This window comes from Scyliorhinus torazame, chromosome 5 (genome assembly GCF_047496885.1).
Source record: "Scyliorhinus torazame isolate Kashiwa2021f chromosome 5, sScyTor2.1, whole genome shotgun sequence".
Lineage (NCBI taxonomy): Eukaryota > Metazoa > Chordata > Chondrichthyes > Carcharhiniformes > Scyliorhinidae > Scyliorhinus > Scyliorhinus torazame.
Genome location: NC_092711.1, coordinates 159737557 through 159758614, shown reverse-complemented (window position 1 = coordinate 159758614; position 21058 = coordinate 159737557). Strand labels below are relative to the sequence as shown.

Genomic DNA, 21058 nt, shown 5'->3' with positions numbered 1-21058 from the left:
CCCCGGTGACGAACAGCTCCCTCTCTCCCCCCCAAACCCCGGCGACGAACAGCTCCTCAAATATGGTCACAAACATCCCCCACCTTTTCTCAAACTCCCCTGCTGCACCCTTAACTCATACTTTATCTTCTCTAACCGCAGGAAGTCGCGCAGGTCACCCAACCACGCTGCTACCCCCGATGGCGAGAGACCATCCTTTTAGCCAGACAAATAAATGTGTCAAGCTGAGGGAGCAAAGGATGTCAATGTCTTTAAGAGAGAGAGAGAGAGACCTGGGCCAAGCTTTGCAGAGTCTGCACCCTCCCTGGATTCACTTCCTTTCCCTTCAGTTGCTGCAAGTGACCAATTGAAGGTCAGAATGAGAAATGGAAAGGGGGAGAAAAGAAAGTGTTTTACTCACAGATGTTGGAGACAGGAGTTTTTTTCCTTCACTTCCGCTGTGACATCACAATAGGGCCCTGCCTGAATCAGCCAATAGGAATTACTCTATTCCGCTCTATCGTCACCGGGTTCCAGTGCGCAGGCCCGGCGCTTCCCGCCCCCACCCGTTGTTTCGCCCGCCCCCTGAACAGGGGAGAAAAAAAAACCGACAACAGAACCTCCTCGAGGCAAGGTTTCCAGGCAACCGGCAGACGGCCAGAGCGAGAAGCCGCTCGGTGATCTCCCCCCTGCCCACGACTGCGCATGTGCAAAGGGTAGCCCGCCTCCTGACCGTTTACCTGAGGTATTGACCAATGGCAAGAGTTGGAGGACAGAAGGACTCTGGTCCTCCAGCTAATCAGCTCGGGCTTTGTGTGACTGCTCAATTGAACTTCACAAGGACGCAAACTTCATCCCGTCTCTAAATTTGTAAGTAAAACATTTTCTTTTCTCCCTCTTTCCATTTCTTTTCTCATTCTCACCTTCAATTGGTCACTTGCAGCAACTGAAGGGAAAGGAAGTGAATCCAGGGAGGGTGCAGACTCTGCAAAGCTTGGCCCAGGTCTCTCTCTCTTAAAGACATTGACAGCCTTTGCATTCTCAGCTTGACACATTTATTTGTCGCGATCTTCTCAGAAGCCCAAATACGACATTCATGAACCCTGCCGCTGCCCAGCTTGTAATATGCATGTGCAAAGGGTAGCCCGCCTCCTGACCTTTTACCTGAGGTATTGACCAATGGCAAGAGTTGGAGGACAGAAGGACTCTGGTTCTCCAGCTAATCAGCGTGGGCTTTGTGTGACTGCCCAGCTTGTAATGTAATTAGGAGCCAATTTAGCTCAGCTGGTTAGTGATGCAGAGCGAGGTCAGACTGGTCCTCCCTCATGATTGTCAGAAGGAGGGCAGCATGGTGGTGCAGTGGTTAGCACTGCTGCCTCACGGCGCCGAGGTCCCAGGTTTCACCCCGGCTCTGGGTCACTGTCCGTGTGGAGTTTGCACATTCTCCCGTGTTTGTGTGGGTTTCACCCCCACAACCCAAAGATGTGCAGGGTAGGTGGATTGGCCAAGCTAAATTGTCCCTAAATTGGAAAAAATGAATTGTGTACTCTAAATTTAAAGAAGAAATTGATTGGCGGAAGGATGCCCTCCAACTTTCTCACCAAAACTTTAGATAGCAGTTTCAAGTCAACATTCAAAAGAGAGATTGGCTGATAAGAGACACACTCTCGTGATCCTTGTCCGCTTCAGAATCAAACGGACATAAACCTCACAAAGAGTCGATGGCAGCATACTTGAGTCAAAGTGATAATACATACCCACAAATAGATCCAACAGTAAACCTCAAATCCCCTGTAAAACCCACACCCACAGCCATGTGGTCCCAGCGCTTTACCTGGCTCAAGCTCCTTCATGGTCTTTGCCATCGCTTCCCCAGAAAGAGTAGCATTAAGAGCTTCATGCTGGCTTTCTGGGGCCTCCGGGAGATTCAAGGAAGAGAAATAATGCTCCACACCCGCCAACACATCACCAGACTGCTCAGGCTTGTATAATCCTGCATAGAATTCCCAAAATTTTGGTTTATTTCCTCCGTCTTCATGACCCTTTTCCCTCCGCCAAGCCGCACAGAGAAAATCGCTCCAAAGCCGGCCTTTGTATTTGCTCGGGTTACTCCCAAACTCGTACAACTTCTACCTCGCAAACTTTAAACTTTTCTCAACCTGCTGAGTAAATAGGGAGTCTTGCTGCGTTAGCCTCCTTCAGCAATAGCTTACTCAGGCCTCCTTATAATTCTCCTCGGCCTTCGCCAAAGAAACCCCCAGACGCCGCTGGTTCTCCAGCACCTGCACCTTTTATTAGCAGTGTAAGAAATGATCATCTCTCTCTCTCTCTCTCTCTCTCTCTCTCTCTCTCTCTCTCTCTCTCTCTCTCTCTCTCCCCTCCCCCCCCCCCCCCCCTCCCCCCACCGGAATGAACTTCACACGTCTGGAGGGGGAAATACCAGGGGCCGAGTTAACGGAAGAACCGTGGAAATGTTCGGATTGTGGGAAGGGATACAGAGCCCCATGTTTGCTGGAAGCTCATCGATGCATTCACACTGGGGAGAAGCTGTTCACCTGCTCTCAGTGTAAGAAGGGATTCACTCAGTTATCCAACCTTCACAGGCACCATCAGAGACACCAGTTGATCTGATTGTAACCTCAACTTCACATAGGTCATAGAGTCATACAGCACATAAAGGCCTTTCGGCCCATCGAGTCTGCGCCAGTCCAAAACAACCACTTAACCATTCTAATCCCATTTTCCAGCACTTGGCCTATAGCCTGGGCATCGCCAGTGCCGATCTAAATGCTTCTTAAATGTTATGAGGGTTTCTGCTTCCAGCAGCCTTTCAGGCAGCGAGTTCCAAACTCCCACCACCCTCTGGGTAAAAAAACTTTTCCTCCCATCCCCTCTAAACTTCCTGCCTCTTAAACCTATGCCCCTTGGTCACTGATCGCTCCACGAAAGGGAAAGTTTTTTCCTGTCTACTCTATTTATGTCCCTCATAATTTTTTACATCTCAATCATGTTCCCCTCAGTCTCCGCTGCTCCAAGGAAAACAATCCAAGTCTATCCAATCTCTCTTCATAACTAAAACTCTCCATCCCAGGAAACATCCTGGTAAATCTCCTCTGCACCCTTTCCAGTGCTATCCCAACCCTCCTATAATGTGGATTCCAGAACTGCACACAATACTCTAGCTGTGGCCTAACCAATGTTTAATACAGTTCAAGCATAACCTCCCTGCTCTTAAACTCTGTGCCTCAGCTAATAAAGACAAGTATGCCATATGCCTTCTTAACCACTGGATCCTCCTGCTCTGCCACCTTAAGAGACTGGTGTACATGCACACCAAGTCCCTCTGATCCTCGGTGCTTCCCAGGGTCCTGCCGTTTACCATGTATTCCCTTGCCTTGTTTGACCTGCCCAAGTGCATCACTTATCCAGATTGAATTTCATTTACCACTGATCAGCCCATCTGACCAACCCATCTGACCAACCCCCCTGTAATGAAAGGCTATCCTCCTCACTATTTACCACCCCACCAATTTTCATGTCATCCGCAAACTTACTGATCAACCCCCCTACATTCATGTCCAAGTCATTTATATAAACCACAAACAGCAAGGGCCCCAACACTGATCTCTGTGGGACCTCACTGGACACAGTCTTCCAGTCAGAAAAACATCCCTCAACTATCACCCTCTGCTTCCTGCCATTCAGCCAATTTTGGATCCAAATCTCCTTGGATCTCATGGGCTCTTACCTTCACTATCAGTCTCCCATGTGGGACCTTATCAAAAGCCTTGCTGAAGTCCAAATAGACTCCGTCAAATGCATTTCCCTCATCTACACAGCTGGTCACCTCCAGGTTTAGTGCCCAGAACTGCTCACAGTCTCCAAGTGGGGTCTAACTAGAGTTTTGTAAAGCTGCAGCATAACGTCTGCGTCCTTATACTCCAGTCCTCTAAATATAAAGGCCAGCATTTCATTAGTCTTCTCGATTACTTTCTGCACTTGTTTATGACATTTTAAAGATCTATGCTCGATTATAAAATTCTCCTGTCTCTACCTATAAAAGATCCATGTTTATCTTCACCAAATGTTTCCTTTTTATGTACCGACAAGGCTTTTACAGTCCATTTATATGTTTTTTTTTCTAGTTTACATTGATATTCTATTCTCCCTTTCTTTATGAGTGTCTTCGCCCTCCTTTACACAATTATAAAATCCTCCCAATCCTCAGCTTTACTATTTCTGGTAACTTTATTGGCCTTTTCTTTCAATCTTATACTGTCTTTAACTTCCTCTACCAGCGGGCAGAACGGTGGCACAGTGGTTAGCACTGCTGCATCACGGCACCGAGGTCCCAGGTTTGATCCCGCCCCGGGTCACTGTTATTATTAATTAACCCTTTATTGCTACATAATACTGGATCTAAAACAGTTGGTTCTCTAGTTGGTTCCTCAACTTACTGTTCTAGAAAACCGTCCCTACACAGTCCGGAGACTTGTCCTCCACAGCATCAGTGCTCATTAGGTTTACACAGTCTATATGCAGATTGAAGTCACCCATGATAACTGTTTTACCCATGCTACAATCTCATGCCCCACCACTACTGTTTGGTGGTCTATAAACAACTCTTACCAATGTTTGCTGCCCCATGCTGTTTCTTAGCTCCACCCAAACAGATTCCTGACTGAGATCCTCCCTTACTAATGTACTGATTCCGTCCCTTATTATCAGCACAGCATCACCTCCTTTTCCTTTTTGCCTGCATCATCAGCAAACTTAATGACCATACCTTCGGTCCCGTTGTCCAAGTCATTGATATAAATTATAAAAAGTTGAGGCTCCAGCACTGATCCCGGTGACACACCGCTCATTACATCTTGCCAACCAGAAAATGACTGATTTATGCCTACTCTCGGTTTTCTGGTATCTCGCCAATCATTCACCATGAAAGACAGTTCTGGGGTTAAAGGCTGCCAGACAGAAAAGAGTGGAACTCTGGGGAATGAATCATCACTTTGGACTGATTCTGAAACGATTAAGTTTCGACTTCCGGGGTAGAGTAAAATATAATTGTGAAGTGCAGTTTTTGATTGTGTAAAGGGCAAAGTTCTATTTTAGACTTTAATGTGTAGGTTTCCGACAAAAGTAATGTTTAGTTAGTATTGTTTCTAGTTATAATGAGTTGGATGATGGAATCGAATGCATGGCGGCTAATTTAAAAAAAAAAAAATTAAAGTACCCAATTCTCTTATTTTTTCCACTTAAGGGGCAGTTTAGTGTGGCCAGTTCACCTACCCTGCACATCTTTGGGTTGTGGGGGTGAGACTCACGCAATTACGGGGATAATGTGCAAACTCCACAAGGACAGTGACCCGGCCTGGATCAAACCCGGGTCCTCAGAGCTGTGAGGCAGCAGTGCTAACCACTGCACCACCGTGACGTCCTTGACAACGAAATTTGCTGATGACACAAAGATAGGCCAGAAAGTAATTTGTGACGTGGACTTAAGGAGTCTGCAAAGGACAACAAATAGGTTAAGTGAATGGACAAAAATGTTACGGATGGAGCATAACGTGGAAAAACGTGAACTTGTCCACTTTGGCAGGAAGGATTAAATAAAACAGCATATTATAGAAATGGAGAAAGATTTCAGAACTGTGACGTACAGAGGGATCTGGGTGTCCTGATACAGGAATCTCAGTAAATTAGTTTGCAGGTACAGCCAGTGATTGGGAAGCACAATGGAATATTGTTGTTTATTGCAAGGGGACTGGAACATAAAAGTTGGGATGTTTTGCTGCAGTTGTACAGGGCCTTGGAGAGACCATATTTAGAGCACTGTGTACAGTTTGGGTCTCCTTATTTCAGAAATGAGATAGTTGCATTAGAAACAATTTAGAGGTTGACTCCCCGGATTCATGGAATGAGGGGGTTATCCTCTGAGGAAAGGTTTGACAGGTTTGGACTGTATCCATTGCTGTTGAGAAGAATGAGAGATGATCTTATTGAAACACGAGGTCCTGAGTGGAATTGACAGAGAGAATGATGGGAGGATGTTTCCCCTTGTGGCAGAGACTAGAGCTCGGGGACACTGTTTAAAAACCGGGCTGTGATTTTGTTTTCTGGTGCAGTGCTGCGGGATTCTCCGTCTCACCAGCCGGTCAATGGGGTTTCCCATTGTGGGCAGCCCCATGCCACCAGGAAATCCCCAGCATGGGTGCACTGTTGGCAAGGCGGAGAATCCAGCCCAAGGGGTTTCCCATTTAAGATGCTGATGAGGATATTTGTTCTGAGGGCCGTGGGTCTGTGGATCTCTCTTCCCCAGAGAGTGGAGGGGCAGTGAATACGTTTTAAGGCTGAGTTTGATAAATTCTTGATTGACGTGGGAGAGAAAGGGTGGAGGAATGAAGGTGGAGTTGGGACCACAATCAGATCAGCCCTGATTTTATTGAATGGTGGAGTAGGCTTGAGGGGCCGAATGGCCTACTCCTCCTAATTTGAATGTTTTGATCCTTAACACCCGCTTCCCCAAACTCTGAAATTATTCACATAACCTTTATTGGTGACCGTGGTTAGATTTTATTCAGTATAAATAAGAGCTGACACATGTTAATGTCTGAGCAGTAATATCAAAGTGCAGCAGCATTCCCATTACACTCTGGGTAGAAGCACCATCTCCAGGTAAATGCTCCCTGCTCTGCCCCAGATGCCATGGTCCCAGTCAGTGGAATGTGTAAAACCTCAACAAACCTCTGTGCTCAGGGAGTCCCTTCTTATACTTTATTACATCACAAAGTCTATGGAGACTGATTTAACCCAATCATTGCCGAACTAATATTTGAACAGACCAATTACAAAGCCTGTCATTGAACCATCTGTACCCACCCAAGCCACGTCCAACTCTCAAACAATTGTCTTCCCCACGCTCCGTCCCCGGTACAGGGAGTCAGCATTCCCATGCCAAGCAGTGAAAACATGGTGGCCTTGACAGCCAGGTGTTGTCTAGGATTCCAGGCACTCTTGTTTTCTCTGTCCTCTGGGAGCTGTTGATCTCCCTCTTCCCACACAGCAAGTCGTCTGTTCTCAGCTCTGCTCTATTTCAGTTGGAGTTTGGTCCTTATTGCACCTTTCGGATCAATAAAACATTTGGTCAGTGAAGACCCAAACCACAATTTCCCATCCTGTCACCTGTCAACCATCATTACCCAGAGCGTAATCACAACAGGAATAAAAACAGGAGAAGTGTAACAATCAAATTCATAATAAATCCAGCCAGTCATAGAATTTAATTTAATGTTCGCTAATTAGCAAGAAAACCTGAAGTAGGGAGTCCCCCAGGATTCTTAGAGTCCACACCTAGAGGGGGAGGAGAACACTCTCTCTGACGCATTATTTTCCAGTTCTGTTCTGGCTCCGCCTGGGGTAACATCTACTTGATATTTTCTTCTCCTGAAGGAACACCGTGAGTTCTAGGTCACTGGCACATTAGGACAGATGCTTCAAGCAACAGATCAAGCATGGATGTACAAGATTCTCCAGCTCTCTCTTTGTGGACAGTTCTTACTCAGTATTATTTCTCCCAAGTCCTTCCTTATCCCATCATCGCTTTAATTTCACTCCCACTTTGACCATGTCCAGTGTGTTTAATTCTATCCTGATTGTTTCAAAGTCAGTTTCTCTCTGGAGTGTGTCAATGTCTTGATGATGTCACAATGGTGTCTCAATCCCCTGGCCACATTAACCATTTCATCTCCTGCTGTGTCTCCAGTAGCTGTGTGTGTTTGGGACCCGGTCTTCAGTCCATTTCACCATGAATTTAGGCTTGTTATTTTTCACATGTAACAAATCACATCTGCACACCCACACCGGTATCCCAAAATCATGTCACATATTCTTAACTCTCAGATACGCTGATGAAAAGATCAAAGGGAGTGTCTGGCTGTCTTATCTGCCCTGTTATGAATAGAACGTAGGAGGATACCAGATTGATTCCATTCACTCACACCCAAGGTAAATATTCCAATTCATTTATTGTCCAGAACAATATTCCCAGTATCTTTAAAACAGAAATTAAACAGTCCCGTCCGATCCCAGTTATTAACATATTCTGTTTGTTTGTTCATGTCAGGCTGGGATTGTTCACCTTGGAGCAAAGGAGGTCAAGGGGAGATTTGAGAGAGGTGGACAAGATTATGAAAGGTTTAGGTAAGACGGATAAAGAAAAGCTGTTCCCATTCGCTGATGGGACAAGGATGAGGGGGTATAGGGTTATCAAAAGGGTTCCAATCTAGAGAGATAGATTTGAAAAGCAGGGAGGTTATGTTCAACTTGTTTAGAACCAGGGTCACTGGGAGCACTGTCAACATTTGTCATCTCCATTTAGAAAAATAGAGGCACTGGAGAAGTTGCAACAAAGATTCACAAGAATAATACCAGAACTGAGAGCATTTCACCCTCCGATCATATCATGTATGTATAGATCATATAATTTGCAGTGCAGAAGGAGGCCATTCGGCTCATCGAGTGCACAGGCCCTTGGAAAGAGCACCCCACTCAAGCACACGCCTCCTCCAGTCCATCACCCTAACCCAGTAACCCCACTAGGGGCAATTTAGCATGGCCAATCCACCTAACCTGCACATCTTTGGACTGTGGGAGGAAACCGGAGCACCCGGAGGAAACCCACGCCCACACGGGGAGGATGTGCAGACTCCACACAGACAGTGACCCAAGCCGGGACTCGAACCTTGGACCCTGGAGTTGTGAAGCAACTGTACTAACCACTATGCTACCGTGCTGCCCTCAGGAAAGACTGGGGCTGCTTTTCTCAAGAAAAGAGAAGGCTGAAGGGTGACCTGATGGAAGTCTTTAAGATTATGAAGGGGTTCAATAGTCCAATAGGGATTTCAATGAGAAACCTCTTTATCCAGCGAGTGGTGAGAATGTGGAACTCGCTACCACAGCGAGTGGTTGAGGTGAACACCATGAATCCATTGAAGGGGAAGCTAGATACATACATGAGAGAGAAAGGAATAGAAGGGCCAGATTTCAGGTCTCAGGTAAGAGATTAATGCTGGGAGGTGGTGGGGAGGGGGGATATTTTGATGAAGCGAATGGTAATGACCTGGAACTCGCTGCCTGTGAGGGGGTTGGAAATGAAGACAAGGGAGGATTTAAAACGGAAATTGGATTGACATTTGAGAGAAATGAACTTGCAGGGCTACAGGGTTAGAACGGGGCAATGAGACTGACTCGCTGGCTCCAGAGCCAACAGGGAATCAATGGACTGAATGGCCTCCTACTCTGTCCTCATGACTCAAATCTAAAGAGAACAATTTCAGCTGCTCCAGTCTTTCCAACTCACTGAAGTCCCTCATCCCTGGTGCCATTCTCGTAAATCTCCTCCGCATCCTCTCTGAGAATATCACATCTTTCCTCAAATATGGAGCCCACAGATAGTAAAAGGAAATCGAGGCACTGGAGAAGGTACACCAAAGATTCACAAGAATAATACCAGAACTGAGAGCATTTAACCCTCAGGAAAGGCTGGAGCTACCTTTCTCTAGAAAAGAGAAGACTGAAGGGTGACCTGATGGAAGTCTTTAAGATGATGAAGGGGTTCAATAATCCAATAGGGATTTCAATGAGAAACCTCTTTACTCAGCGAGTGGTTGAGGTGAACAGCATGAATACATTGAAGGGGAAGCTAGAAATACATGAGGGAGAAAGGAATAGAAGGATATGCTGATGGAGGAGATGAAGAGGGATGGGTGGAGGTTCATAGAATCATAGAATTTACAGTGCAGAAGGAGGCCATTCGGCCCATCGAGTCTGCACCGGCTCTTGGAAAGAGCATCCCACCCAAGCCCACACCGCCCTATTCCCATAACTCAGTAACCCCAGTCAATCAACACTAAGGGCAATTTTGGACACTAAGGACAATTTATCATGGCCAATCCACCTAACCTGCACATCTTTGGACTGTGGGAGGAAACCGGAGCACCCGGAGGAAACCCACGCACACAGGGGGAGAACGTGCAGACTCCGCACAGACAGTGACCCAGCCGGGAATCAAACCTGGGACCCTGGAGCTGTGAAGTAATTGTGCTAACCACTATGCTACCGTACTCACCCGTGCTGTCTTTTCATGTGGAGCATGAATACTAAGAGACCAATTGAGCCGACTGGCCTTGCCCTGTGCTGCAGACTCAATGGAACAGAGACAAATATATTTATTTTAGATTCAACTGTGGTAGGAAAAACACTATTTACTGTCCAGGATAAAATAAATATCCTTTATCAGCTTTTGTGGATCATTTCAGTGGAAATGTTCTCTCCCAGGCTCAAAGAGCATCAGCCCACTGGAAGCCAAGTTGTGAGACCGGCCAGTCCAGCAGGAAGAAACCCTCCGAACCTCTCACTTCACCAAGTGTCAGAATGAACATGGTTCAGTCCTGGGTGTGATCAACAGCAGCAATAACAGCAGAATCCAACCTCTGTAATCACTGGTGAACTCGCTGGTGTCTCAGCAGGTGTGAAAATTGAGTGAATCCCTTTTCACACTCAGAGCAGGTGAACGGTCTCTCCCCAGAATGAGCTCGCTGGTGTCTCATCAGGTTGGATGAATCTCGGAATCGTTTCCCACACTCAGAGCAGGTGAACGGTCTCTCTCCAGTGTGAACTCGCTGGTGTGTCACCAGTGCAGATGAATCTCTGAATCTCTTCCCACAATCACCGCAGGTGAATGGTCTCTCCCCAGTGTGAATCTGTTGGTGTCTCTGCAGTTTGGATGACCGGGTAAACCCCTGCCCACAGTCAGAGCAGGTGAATGGCCTCTCCCCAGTGTGAGCTCGCTGATGTTCCAGCAGGTTAGATGACGTTCTAAACCTTTTTGTGCAGTGAGAGCAGCTGAATGGTCTCTCCTCAGTGTGAACTCGCTGGTGTGTCAGCAGGTTGCATAAATAAGTAAATCCCTTCCCACAGTCAGAACAGGTAAACGGCTTCTCCCCAGTGTGAACTCGCTGGTGGGCCAACAAGGTGGATGAATCTCTGAATCCCTTCCCACACTCAGTGCAGGTGAACGGTCTCTCCCTGGTGTGAATTTGTTGGTGCCTCTGCAGTTTGGATAATTGAGCAAAACCCCTCCCACACTCTGAGCAAGTGAATGGTCTCTCCCCGGTGTGAACTCGCTGGTGCATCAGCATGCTAGATAACTGAGTGAATGCCTTCCCACAGTCAGAGCAGGTGAATGGTTTCTCCCCGGTGTGGCTACGTCGATGAATTTCCAGCTTCGATGGGGATATGAATCCCTTCCCACATTCTCCACATTTCCATGGTTTCTCCATGGTGCAGGTGTCCTTGTGTCTCCCCATGTTAGACCATCAAATGAAGTCTTCACGCACCGAACAAATGTGGCTCCATATGATAATGTTTTTTTCAAGCTGTGTAAATGGTTAAAGCTGGAACACTCTCACTCGGGTGTGTGTGTCCTGTTGCTTTTCCAGTCACACGAATGTTTAAAATCTTTTGAAGAACACAGAACAGCCAAAAACCAAAGAGAAAATGCTGGAAAATCTCAGCAGGTCTGGCAGCATCTGTAGGGAGAGAAAAGAGCTAACGTTTTGAGTCCAGATGACCCTTTGTCAGAACAGTCAAATATTTCTCCTATATTCAAAGACTGATGATTTTCAGGACCTGAAAAATTGAGTGACAGTCAGATCTTGATGTGATATTTCGTCTTCGTTTCCTGCCTGTAAATCCTCCCCTTGAAGTATCCTGTAAAAAGAGTTTCAAAATTCATTACTGTCAGTGCAGGATAGAAATTCAGAACAGACAATTCTAGTTTCTATGGAACATTCTTTCCTCTTTCTCATTCCCCAGAAGCTGTAAAGTCCGCCCCACGCACTCTCCCTCCATTCTCACTCTGGTATTACCCCTCCCAATTCTCCTGAAGATGCTGATTCAGGCTGATTAACAGATCCATGCTTCTGCTTCCAGTCCTGGACACAGACTGAAAATCTTCATGTAGGCTGCCAGACTGATACATGTTTAGATATTTTGTTTCGATCTGTTGGCTGGACAGTTGGTTTGTGATACAGAGGTGGTTAAATTCCTGTGCTGGCTGAGGTTATTCATGAAGGGCCCACCTTCTCAACTTTGCCCCTCGCCTGAGGTGTGGTGATTCTCAGGTTAAATCGCCACCAGTTAGCTCTTCCCCCATCAAAATACAAATATATCTAATAGATGTTTCAGTTGGTTAAGATACAGCAGAATGTTCCTGCAAGGCCACAGTTGAATGCCAGAATGAGAAAAGAAATGGAAAGGGGGTGAAAATAAAGTGTTTTACTCACAGATATTGGAGACAGGAGGAGGGTTCAGACTGTGTGAAGCTTAATCTTCATTCACACAATGCCCGCGCTCTGATAGGCTGGAGAGCCAATGTCCTTCCGGTCTGTCAAAGCTTGCTATTGGCTCCGCGCCGCCAAAGAACAATGGGCAACGGAAGTCATGTGGCACTGGAAGCACATTTACCTCCAGATGCGCCGACCATTTGGCCAATGTAAAAGGTCCATTCCTGCACATGCGCCATTTCACATCACCCTTGGACATGCGCAGTTCCAGGCTGCCCGCGCAGCGGTCGAGCGGTTTCTCCAGCGCGGGGGGTTGTGGGAATTACGGCTGCCATTTCTCACCCGGATCCCAGCCTCCAAACTCCTGGGACTGGGATGGAAAGGGGCGGGAGGGGAGAGGAGGGGGAGACGCAGTGACCCCACCCTGACACAAAGCACATGTCGGTAGTCACTGAAATGAAATGAAAATGAAATCACTGGATTTGATTATGAGGTTCCCCCTCGAAAACAATTTGTTAACTTCAGGTGTAAAGATTTAGACACCTGGGTGACACATTGGGCAGGGCAATAGATGAGAGTGAAACTGAACCAGGGAGTCAGCACCTTCAGGGGAGGAGAATTGGGGAAAAGCAGGAGGAGGATATTCGGATGAATCAGTGTCAAAATCAACAAGGAAGAGGGAGTGTGTGGGGAACAAACATTTGAGAGGGAGAAGGATTTTACTGTTGTTGCTGCTATTCAGGACCAAACCATATTCAGTCTGCCACTTGGAGTTTCATTCTTCTGAAGTTACAGGATTGGAACTGGACTGGAGTTTAATATTCTCGATTTAGGTCAAATAAACCAGATTTGGATTGAACAACCTGCGTGATATCATTGATGTGGGATCAGTTGAGTGCAGATTTTCTGGGTGATAGGTGTCTCTTTCAGAACTGTTGTCTCTTTAAGAACTGCTGCCTGTGATCTCTCCTCATTCATTCAGGGCAACTCAGCTGAAATTATTTTACAAAAAAAGTTTGCTTTCAGCATTACACCCAAACAATCCTTAATATGAAATTGATCATTCCGTGTCTGAAATGTTCCACTGGTTGAAATGACATAGAATGGACATCAAAGAAACAGGCCATTCGGCCCACCTGGTCTGCGATGGTTTTGATGCTCCACACATACCTCCTCCCAGTCCTCTTCACCTTCACTGTCAGTCAGAACTCAGTGGGTAATTCTCCTACCTCTTGAGTTCCAAAGTTCTGAGCTCATCTTCCCATTCAGGACTGTAGAACAAAACTCAGGGCTGATACTGCAGTGCAGCACTGCGGTAGTGCTGCTCTGCTGGAGGTACCATCTTTCAGATGAGATGTTAGTGAGTCCCAGTTTAACTGCTTGGTTAGAACGGTTAGAAGGATAGGGTGGAAGGGTGGGGATAAGTAGGTGCTCTTTCGGAGGGCCAGTGCAGCCTTGATGGGCCGAATGGCCTCCTTCTGCACTGTAAATTCTATGATGCTATGTCTACAAAAAGATGCAGGCAGGTTAAGTGTGTGGGGGAAAATGCAGATGGAATATAATGTGAGAGAATATGAACTTTTTCACTTTGGCAAGAGGAGTAGAGAAACAGCATCCTATTTAAATGGAGTGAGATTGCAATACTAAGTGGTACAGAGAGATCTGGGTGTCCTGGTACAGGAATCACAAAACGTTGGTTTGCTAGTAGAAGGGGAATGGAAGCAGCGCAGGGCCTTGGCGAGGCCACATCTAAAATATTGTGCACTGCTTCTTCACCTTGTTTGAAAAACAAAGATATAATTGTGTTAGCAACAGTTCGTACAATCTGCTAACACATCCGTGAGTTCACACCGGGGAGAGGTTCTTGACCAGTTGCCTATGTGTGGGGGCAGGGATTCACCTGGTCATCCAGTCTGCTGACATACCAACGAGTTCACACTGGGGAGAGACAATTCTCCAGCTCCCTGTGTGGGTAGAGATTCAGTCGGTTATCTGAACTGAGACCTGAGCAAGCTCACCAGTGATTACAGGGTTCGAATTTTGCTGTTATTTCTGTTGTTTCTCACTCCCATCACTGGATCATGTTCAATCTGACAGCTAATAGAAGTGGGACGGTTCATTCCTGCTGGACTGGTTGATCTCATAAGTTTGCTTCCAGCCCACTTATTCTCTTTGAGAGTTGTTGTGAAAATCTAATTCATATTTAATGTGGATCATAGAATGAAAGGTTGCTTTGAAGGTAAATCATATTTACTTTGCTTTTGTGTTTGGAACCTCTATGAACATATCACATTGCCATGAAGGTGGGTTGTAGGGTTTGGGAGGTTCTTTTGTTGGATTTATCTGGGCATTTCTCACAGAAGGCAATTGAAGATTTGGTCTACTGTATTTTCAAGTTTCCTTGGATTTCGTGAGGGGAAAAAAAGCTGGAAGGTTTACCTAGCTTGGAGCTAGATGAAGAAACCTACAGTGACCGGCACAGTTGGTTTCTCTGGTTGTGGAAGCAATCAGCTTCAACAGTGAGCTTGAAATGAGGAGTGAAGAAGATCTGGGCGCTGGTTGGAAAAAGAAATCTGTCTGCCCAAAGTCACAACAAGGCAGTGAGGCTCAATCTTGTGCTGAGTAATCCAGAGACATCAAGCATTGGAGGCTCAATTTACCAAAAGCTAATGGAAAGATGTGGACGAATCGTTGGGCCTGAGAAGAGTTGCTGAAATATTGAGAAGAAAATGATGTGTATTCCAGAGGGCTGTGGCATACCTTTGGGTTAATCCCTGAAAAAGTAAACAAACCTTCAAGATCTCACAATGTGTAAAGAATCTCTTCGGTCGAACGACAATACAGTTCGGACTTTACAACTTATGTAATTACAAAATGTAGTGTTTCATTATGTGCTTTTTAAAAAAATCACATTAAAATTTGATTTTGTTTAAAGACATTAAGCCTTGTGGTTTAGCTCTTTCAGTTAACTACTGGGTGTTTTAATTTCTCTTGAAACATTTACTGGTTAAAGACATTCAATAGATACAAGTTGTGACTCTCACTGATTAGGATTAGGCTTTGAGGAAACTGATTAGTTAGAAGTCACATATTGTAAAAATGGTTGTTTTTTATAAAAAATATTTTTATTCGCATTTTCAATTGACACACAGTAACACTTTATGTTCAATATTTACAGCACGTATGGTTCTTATATACATATTGTTGGTGAAAAGGATGGTTAACAATGACAGGGGAAACAACATAGAGTGATGTTGGATGTTGCCAATCACAGTTTCTGACTCTCAGTCCCCAAAACCATAAGCTCAATGCTTTCTGATAACCCAAAATCACCTGAACCCATAATAGCACTAACCTTAACAACACTAATCCTCACCTCTAATAATCCAAATCATAACACCGAATACTCTTAACCTAATCATAACAACCACAATGGGTAGCACTGTTACTTCACAGCTCCAGGGTGCCAGGTTCGATTCCATTTTGGGTCACTGCCTGTGTGGAGTCTGCACGTTCTCCCTGTATCTGCGTGGGTTTCCTCCGGGTACTTCGGTTTCCTCCCACAATGCGCAAAATATGTGCTTGTTAGGTGAATTGGCCATTCTGAATTCTCCCTCAGTTTACCCGAACAGGCGCCAGAATGTGGTGACTAGGGGCTTTTCATAGTAACTTCATTTCATTGAATTTACAGTGCAGAAGGAGGCCATTTGACCCATCGAGTCTGTACTGGCTCTTGGAAAGAGCACCCTACCCAAGCCCACACCTCCACCCTACAACCCAGTAATCCTACCCAACACTAAGGGCAATTTAGTATGGCCAATCCACCAAACCTGCACATCTTTGGACTGTGGGAGGAAACCGGAGCACCCGGAGGAAACCCATGCACACACGGGGAGAACATGCAGACTCCGCACAGACAGTGACCCAAGCCGGGAATCGAACCTGGGACCCTGGAGCTGTGAAGCCATTATGCTAACCACTATGCTACTGTGCTGCCCTCATTGCAGTGTTAATGTGATACTCCTTGTGGCAATAAAGATTATTATTAATTAAAATTAACTAACATCCTCAATAACTTTAACTGTGAATGCCCACTATCACCACTGTAAATATCCATTCACTTTAATCACTCATCACCTGAAGTATCCACTGATCATAAAAATTCTTAAAACAAACACTGATTATCAACTAACCCTAACTCTTTATAATCCAAACCCTAACCCCGAATCGCCTATAACCATACAAGCATAAACAAATCCGAACCATAACCTAACATTAACTCCTTATAACCCAAACCCTCAAACCGAATATATACTAATGCCAAATATGACTCTAACCTTAAACACAACCTTAAACCAACAGCAACCCTAACCCTGGATACACACTGGCCTCTGATAACCCTAACTGAGGATCCCAGACCGGCCTCTGAATCACAAGTTGCAGAGACACCTGCGGAGTCACTGGTTCATGTGACATTATTGATGATGCCACCAGAGTGATACCCCCTCCCCCACCCCACACCACGGCCCCGACACAGACTCCCTCAATGTGACAGAGTGCTTTCTGAACTGCAACGGATTATGGGTAATGTCATCGCCATTAGTAACCGTCACCAATCTCACACAACCGTTAGAAATACACAGACAGACTCGGAGGAGGCGGGATATCCAACTCATCAACCCTGCCCCACAACACCTCCACATCTGGACTGCAGGAAAAGTACATGTGGATAGTCACTGGATTTCATTGTGATGTCCCCCTTAGCAAAACAGTTTGTTAACTTCAGGTGTAAAGATTTAGGCACCTGGGTGACATATCGAGGACGACAACAGGGGCGAGTGAAACTGAACCCCATAGTCAGCATCTTCAGGGGAGGAGAATTGGGTGAAAAGCAGGAGGAGGATAGTGGGATGAATTAGTGTTACAGTCAATAGGGAGGAGGGAGTCTCTGGGAGACAGAGATTTATAGTTTGAGATGAAGGATTTTCTGTGACAAATAAAATTGTCAGTTCTGAATTTCCATCCTGCAATCACAGTGATGAGTTGATTATGTCAATCCAATCACACCCATTAAAGTCTCTCTCAGGTCAGTCCTCAGCCTTCTTTTTCCCAGAGAAAATATCCCCAACCTATTCAAGCTATCATGTAATTTAAACACTCAGTCCTGCTATCATCCTTGTGAAGCTTTCTTGCACCTTCTTGAGGCCCTCTGTCAGTTTTGAAGGAGGGGCATATTTTAAAGGGGCGGCACGGTTAATGTCTCACACTAAAGATGGTCCCTCTGACAGGACAACACTCCCTCAATACTGACACCGGGAGAGTGGACTATGGGGGCTCAAGTCTCTGGAGAGGAGATTCAAACCCCCCACCTCCTGACTCAGAGGCGAGAGTGCGACCCACTGTACAGAATCAGCTGGTGTTCAAGAATGGTTGATTTACTTTTTTTTTAACAAACAATTTTATTGAGGTATTTTAAGCAGAAAGAAAAAATGACATTGTACAGTACAAACAAAAAAAGAAGTCGACGCAAAGTACATACTGCAAACCACGGCGCTGTTCATGCACGGACCTGCCTCAATATCCCCCTACTCTACCCTAGCCGCCAGCCCCCCCCCCCCCCCGCCCCTGCTGACGCTTACTCCTCTGCGAAGAAGTCAATAAATGGCTGCCACCTTCGGGCGAACCCTAGTAGTAGCGAATCTCTCAAGGCGAACTTGGCTTTCTCTAGGCCAAGAAAGCTCGCCATGTCCGATAGCCATACCTCAGCCCTCGGGGGCTTTGAGTCCCTCCATGCTAACAGTATTCGTCGCCGGGCTACCAGGGAAGCAAAGGCCGGAGCATCGGCCTCCCTTTCTTCCTGGACTCCCGGGTCCTCCGAAACCCCAAAGATTGCCACCTCCGGGCTCATTACCACCCCAGATTTCAACACCCAGGACATGACATCTGCCAATACCCTCCGGGTTTAGGGCATGACCAGAACATGTGTACATGGTTAGCCGGCCCTCCGGTGCATCCAGCCCGAAGAATCTGCTCATCCGGGCCACCGTCATGTGGGCCCGGTGCACGACCTTAAACTGGATCAGGCTGAGCCTGGCGCATGTTGTGGTCAGGTTTACTCTTCTCAGGGCTTCTGCCCACATACCATCCTCCAGCATCCCCCCCCCCTCCCTCCCCACCTCCCCGAGCTCCTCCTCCTCCCACTTAAGCTTCAGGCTCTCAGTCTGCGTATCCTCAGCTCTCATTAGCTCCTTGTAGACGTCTGAAACTCTACCCTCTCCCACCTCTCCCCTAGAAACTACCCTGTCCTGCCTCCCCTTCGGCAGGAGACGTGGGATGGACGGCACCAGTCTGCGTACACGATCCCTCACCTGCAAGTATCTAAAGTCGTTCCCACTCGCCAGCCCAAACTTCTCCTCCAGCGCCCTCATGCTCGGAAAGCTCCTTTCCAGGAACAGAACCCCCACTCTCACAATCCCCGCCCTCCTCCACAATCGATACCCCCGTCCATGTTCCCCAGGGCAAATCGGTGGTTGCCGCATACTGGGGTCCACACTGATGCTCTTACCTCCCCTACATGCCTCCTCCACTGGCCCCAGATCCGAAGAGCCGCCACCACTATCGGGCTGGTGGAGTACCGTGCCGGCGAAAGCGGCAGAGGTGCTGTGACCAGGGCTGCTAAGCTAGTGCCCCTGAACGAAGCAACCTCCATCCGCTCCCAAACTGACCCCACACACACCATCCATTTCCTTATCATCGCTATGTTGGTAACTAGTTAAAGCTCTTTCCAGTCAGTGCTCTGGAACACTCTCACTTGGGTGTGTGTGTCTCGGTGCTTTTCCAGTCACACTGATGTTTTGAAGCCGAAAGAAAAGACAAACATCTCTCCTTCTCGATTCAAAGTCCGGTGATATTCAGTTCCAAGGAATTGAGATACTCAGTCAGATTGAGATGTGACGTTTGAGATTTCTGTCTGTAATTCCTCCTCTTCTAATATCCTGTAAAAACAATTTACAAAAGACATCACTGTCAGCACAGGATAGAAACTCAGAACAGACAATTCTAGTTCCTAGAGAACATTCTTTCCCCTCTCATTCCCCAAAAGCTGTAAATCTCCATCCCACGCACTCTCCCTCCATTCTCACTCTGCTGTATCTAATATTCACCCTCCCAATTCTCCTGAAGGTGCTGATTGACAGATCCCTGCTCACTGCTTCCTGTCCTGGACACAGAGACCATAACAAATAGGAGCTGCAGTCAGCCATTCAGCCCATCAAGCCTGCTCAACCATTCAATGAGCTCATTGGCCAATCTACCTCAGCACCATTTTCCCAAACTAATCCCCATATTCGTCGATATCTTCAATATCTAGAAATGGATCAATGTTGGTCCTGAAAATACTTGACGACTGAGGCAATGTAGCACAGTGATTAGCACTGTTGCTTCACAGCACCAGGGATCCGGGTTCGATTCCCAGCTTGGGTCACTGTCTGTGCCGAGTCTGCACGTTCTCCCTGTGTCTGTGTAAGTTTCCTCTGGATGCTCCAGTTTTCCTCCCACAAGTCCCGAAAGACGTGCTGTTTGGTGAATTGGACATTCTGAATTCTCGTTCTGTGTACCCGAACAGGTGCTGGAGTGTGGCGACTAGGGGACTTTCACAGTAACTTCATTGCAGTGTTAATGTAAGCCTACTTGTGACAATAAAGATTATTATTATTACTATCATCCGTGTTACCGACCAGAGGCTGAGTGTGCTGACTCAATATCTGTGAACTCATGAGGCCGAGCTGCAAAACACCATGAAGAGGCTCGATGATCCCGAGGAGAGAATCCTGAACGTTGAGCAAGTTGCCTCCTTGACAGAGGCAAGAATTTAAACCTTGGAAAACTGGCCAGTGGCAGAAGTCGTGGAGGACTTGGAGAACCGAGGGTCAGAGAAAGAACATCTGAGCCGTCGGCCTGCCAGAAGGTGTTGCTCCCGTTAGTTCTTCGAGGACCGGCTGCCACGTTTTCCTAAGCTGTATGTGAAGCCTGGGCGATTCCAATTAGAAAGAACATCAGATCCTGTCTTTGAGGCCGAGGGATAGTTTTCATCCCAGGCCTGTAATCATTCACTTCCACAACTTGATAGATCACCAGAAGGTCCTGGGGACAGGAAAGACGAGGTGGGACCTGGCTCCATGAGGGATTTCCTTCTTCCAGGGCTTTTCGGCAGCGAAGAAAATGAAGCATCGAGGCTTCGATGAAGTTTGAAGGGAACTCAAGGCTGCGGGAGTGAATTCTGTCGCTTTATCCTGAGACCCTGTAAATTGTATCCGACAACTCCGTCAAGTCTATCGATAATCTGACTACTGCCTTGGTCTTTGTTAAATTCATGAAGGACAAGGATTTGGAGGGATGGTTTGCAGCTCGGACTAATTCAGGCTCTAATCCGGACTAAAATGGGTCTAAAATGCGAGAGGGACATTCGATCCCCAATCCTTTGTTGGCCCTTATTTTCTTCTCCTCATTTTGGAGAAGGTATCCTGAGGGTAACGACAGTCTGGCCATGGGGTTAATCCTTCGGGTCCTCAGTCTTATTGAGGAATATCCCCTCGGATCTATTGTGGTTGTGATTCTTTTGTATTTTTGTTATTATGGGAGGGTTTATGTGTTGTTGACTTTATCCTACTCTGGTACAGACAGGGCTTTTATCTGTGAAAGGAGCAGTTTGGGGAAACTTTGGTGCCTCTGGT

At 46.5% G+C, this 21058-nt stretch overlaps 1 protein-coding gene and 1 long non-coding RNA gene across 2 annotated transcripts in view; one reads left to right on the top strand and one right to left on the bottom strand.

Annotated features, from left to right (window-relative positions):
- Positions 1-21058, bottom strand: part of LOC140418006 (uncharacterized) — an 82973-nt gene that overhangs the window by 5100 nt on the left and 56815 nt on the right. The window contains 2 exon segments of the mRNA XM_072501436.1: positions 5411-5489; positions 10483-11244. Coding sequence (XP_072357537.1) covers positions 5411-5489; positions 10483-11244 — 841 coding nt within the window.
- On the top strand, positions 552-8303 carry LOC140422224 (uncharacterized). The gene is made up of 2 exons (XR_011947324.1): positions 552-849; positions 7882-8303. It is a non-coding gene; the product is annotated as an uncharacterized lncRNA (long non-coding RNA).